At 58.0% G+C, this 3,925-nt stretch overlaps 1 protein-coding gene across 1 annotated transcript in view; it reads right to left on the bottom strand.

Moving 5' to 3' along the window:
- Window positions 1-3,925, bottom strand: part of PSMG4 (proteasome (prosome, macropain) assembly chaperone 4) — a 27,727-nt gene that overhangs the window by 12,788 nt on the left and 11,014 nt on the right. The window contains 1 exon segment of the mRNA XM_010832758.1: window positions 3,409-3,455. Coding sequence (XP_010831060.1) covers window positions 3,409-3,455 — 47 coding nt within the window.

The raw sequence follows: 3,925 nt of genomic DNA, 5'->3' as shown, positions 1-3,925 counted from the left end.
GCCGTGTCCCTTCCTGGTGTTTTCTTGCCGGCCCTGAAGACGAGTCCAGCGGCCCAAGAACGAAAGACCGGCCCATGAAAGCAGCTGTTATTTCAAGGAGAGCGGGGAGCAAGCCAAGGGAAAAATGAAAAGATCCAGCGACAAAACGCCCTTTCATGGGCTCACTCGGCAAACATTTACTGAGGCCATCTGTGCTCCAGGCCCGCCCCGAGTGCTGGGGGCACAAAGATGCCCTTGAGCGCGCGCCCCGCCCCCGGCTGCCCAGCCCGGCGCGCGGGGAGGGCCGCACCCCTCCACACCCGAGGCTCAGCTTCCGGAGCGCGGCCGGATGAGTGGACCTGCTCACGGTGCGGGGCGCAGGTGCATCCGTGCTGCCGGATACCCGGTTACTCGCCGGGGCGGGAGATGGAGACCACCGTGGGGCCCAGGAAGGCGTGCAGTGCCCACCAGGAGAGTTGTGAAGCCGTCCCCTCTGATCTGAGCACTTTCTGAATCGATCCTTGAATAGCCTAAGAGTCTATGTGTCTATACAGGTATTTATAGACTCAGAGAGCAGGAGGCCTTCCACGGCACCTTTTCCACTGCCTCTGCACAGAACCAGATCTAAACAGAACCGGCCCCTTCCCTATTTGCCCCAAACTTTATCACATCTCCACCAAAAAGGTCTTTATCCCAGTCCATAAAATGCAATAATTAAGTCCATTGATCCTAATGATGGTTCCTGGTTTATATGGAAGGTGAGTTCGCAGTTTTTCACTTAACCATGCATATGTTTATCCTACAAATTATTGAGTGACGACTGTGTACCAGGCACCAGGGGAACAAAAGAAAATGAAAACAAAGCTCTTTTTAACGAAAAGAATGGAAAAGCAAATAACTACAGTGCAGCACAGTGAGGGCTGGGCTAGAAGGAAAGTGGGTTGGGTGGGTGCGTCGCGCGCAGATGGAGCCCTCAGGAGGAGTTCCTGGAAGAGGCAGCGCCGTGCAGGAGGATGAGAGGAGTCAGATGGACCGTGGGAGGCCTGGGCACGGGTGGGGGAACGTGCGGGGTGATGAGCAGTTGGGGTCCGCCTGGAGAACACACCTGGGGACACAGGGCAGAGAAGGTTCAGAGGCTGGTACACAGACGGGGAGAGAGATGAGCTGAGAAGGCACTGACGCAGACGGAAGGGGAGGACTCAGTCCGCAGGATTCTCCCGGCCAAACTGGCTCCATAAGAAACCCTCATCTGAATGTCTAGGACCCTGCTCAGCGTGGGGACTCTGCCTTAAAAATGGAGGAAGTTCTGCCACAGGCTGCAACATGAGGAACCCGAGGACACTGTGCTCAGTGGGATAAGCCAGGCACGGGGGACAGGAACGGGGAGTTAGTGTCTAATGGGGCAGAGTTTCAGATTTGCAAGATGAGGAGTCCTATGGATGGATGGTGTGATGGCTACAAAACGGTGTGAATGGACGTGATACCACAGGCCTTATACTTCAGAATGGGGAAAAGGGAAACTGTATGTGTTTTACCATAATTTTTTCCTTTTTTTTTTTTTTAGAAAAAGAAACGTGGCCTTAGCTTGGAAAGTCAACTACATTCATATGATGTATTTAACCAGACCCCTAAGAAGGCTTCCCTGGTAGCTCAGACAGTAAAGAGTCTGCCTGCAATGCAGGAGACCCGAGTTTGATCCCTGGGTTGGGAAGATCCCCTGGAGAAGGAAACGGCAACCCACTCCAGTATTCTTGCCTGGAAGATCACATGGATGGAGGAGCCTGGCGGGCAGCACCCCATGGGGTCGCAGAGTCAGACATGGGTCAGCAACCAACACACACACACGTCACCCTAAGAAGCCTCCACGCGCTCTGCTGTGCAAACTGTGCCAGGCCCTCAAAACAGTCTGGGCCCTGGGACCGGCCGCAGCAGTGCTTGTACCTGGACAGACGTCTCCTCGAGCAACAAAATACAAAGATTCTGAAGGGCCGGGACTAAAAATAGCTGCAGGCACGCCCAGCGGAGAAGATTATGAACAACAAGATACAAAAAGGGCACTTCCAAGGCGCCGGAGCAAAGGCGGGTCCTGTGCATGGTCTCTGCGCACAGCGCCCCGGGGGTGGGGGGGCAGACCACCTAAGCCACCCTCCAGTCTGCCCCCACGCTCACCCCATTTAAGGGGCCAGCCCACCCTCCTCAGGGAACACCCAGGGCACCTGTTGCTGGTCTTGGCTCCCTTGCGCTGCCGAGCCCCCAGTGGAGATATGCCTGGATTTCTGTCTGGCCTCCTATCAACTTCTAGAACAAGAGTCTAAGGACCCGGGCGGGAACACTCTCCAAGAACCCAGAACAAACCCTGAATTGTTTGTTACTGATCCTTCAAAGGTCCTGGTTCACAGTCCTCCTGTAAACTTCCAGGTCAACTTCATTTCCAAGAGCCCCTCTGGGTCAGTCGCCCCTTTCTGGACACTCTTCTCTAGAAGCTGCGGCTAAAAGCCCGCCATGGCTTCCAGGCCTGGAAGAAGCATTGTGCAGCCCCTGCCAGCCACTCGCCCAGCCCGGCTCCGCATCAGGCCCACGGGGGAGGCGGCAGGACCTCCGCCTGGCCGCAGAGGCTGAAGCTCAGTGGTGAGCTCCTTGCCCACAGGCCCTGGGCGCTGTGCTGAGGTGAGGAGCCAGCATTCCAGGCAAGCAGTCAGTGCATTGCCCACTTGGACCTCCTCGCTCCTTGCACTTTGCTTCCAGTTGCAGCACAGAACTGCAGACTCCGGGGCCCAGCTCTGCCACTTGGGTTTTTCCCACCCACTTGGCACCAGACCCTGAACCCTGGTGTGCTCTCAGCTAGCAGTGTGGATGCCAGTTGCCCGCCGGGGTGCCCACTGGGGTGCCCGCTGCAGGCGGGGAGCCGCTGGCACGTCCTCGCGTCCTCTCAGCCGCAACCCAGGGAGGCGTCCTTGCGCTTCCGTTTCTCCATTTAGGTCGCAGTTTGAGTTCAGATGGGGTGTTCTTCGCTCTCTGCTCACCCACTTGGTCTGGGTGACCTGGGCTCCCCTTGCAAGTGTCTTTAAGGCCTCGCTCTGGGTTCAGAGGACGTCCCCACCGGTCTGTGTTCCTGACTCATCGGCTTGCACATCTCGTCTCCTGTACCCCAGCCCTTCCCTGCCACAGGGCCCGGTTTCCAGTCCAACCACAGCAGTGAGAGCACGGCAACCCCAGCCTGGGGTTCGTTGGGGCGGCGGGGAGTGCTCCAGAGCCGCCCAGATGCCACTGGGCCCGCAGGGTGGACCTGAGGCTTCGGGACCAGCGCCCGGCGGGCCTCCGCCCTCCTGCACAGACGCACCAGGAAAACCACAGCACCTTCAGCTCCTCCTCTTTCATCTCGAATCTTCATGGCCGGATGGGGCTCGGGGCAGAGAGAACAGGGCTCACCTCCCGGCCTCACGGGGTACCGTGGGTTCTGGAAACGCGCATCGCTGCTAAAGAGGTACGGAGACCGCGGTCAGCCGGCGCAGTTCGGTCACTGTCTTCTCGTGGCTAAAATGAAATCCTCCAGGTCGCACAGGCCCAACTACCCTCCCTCAGCACCCCAGTACCCCAGCACCCCGCCCCACGGCCCCTCTGCACACGCTTTCCGAACAGGCCTCTCCCTAGACCCTCGCATCACCGCGTGGGCTCCTGGAGGCGCCCACCTCGTGGACACTGAGCCCAGGGTCACGTGACGCCCTTCCCAGGTGGGCGCACGGGGGCCCAGAGAGAGTTCAGTCTGGGTGGCTGGTCTGGAGCAAAGAGGACCTCACAGAGACCGCAGAAAATAGGCTCACCTCTCTCTGCCTTTGGCCGGGGGGCGGGGGGGGGTCACCTCTGTGATGATCCTGTAATTACTAAAGACACCAGTATTTAAGTGAGGGTTTGCTTTTTTTTTTAAGTGAAATCCCAGAATCAATCA

Source organism: Bison bison, unplaced genomic scaffold, assembly GCF_000754665.1.
Source record: "Bison bison bison isolate TAMUID 2011002044 unplaced genomic scaffold, Bison_UMD1.0 scf7180017862188, whole genome shotgun sequence".
NCBI lineage: Eukaryota > Metazoa > Chordata > Mammalia > Artiodactyla > Bovidae > Bison > Bison bison.
Note: the sequence above shows the minus strand (reverse complement) of the source record. Positions and strands in the feature narration are given on the sequence as shown.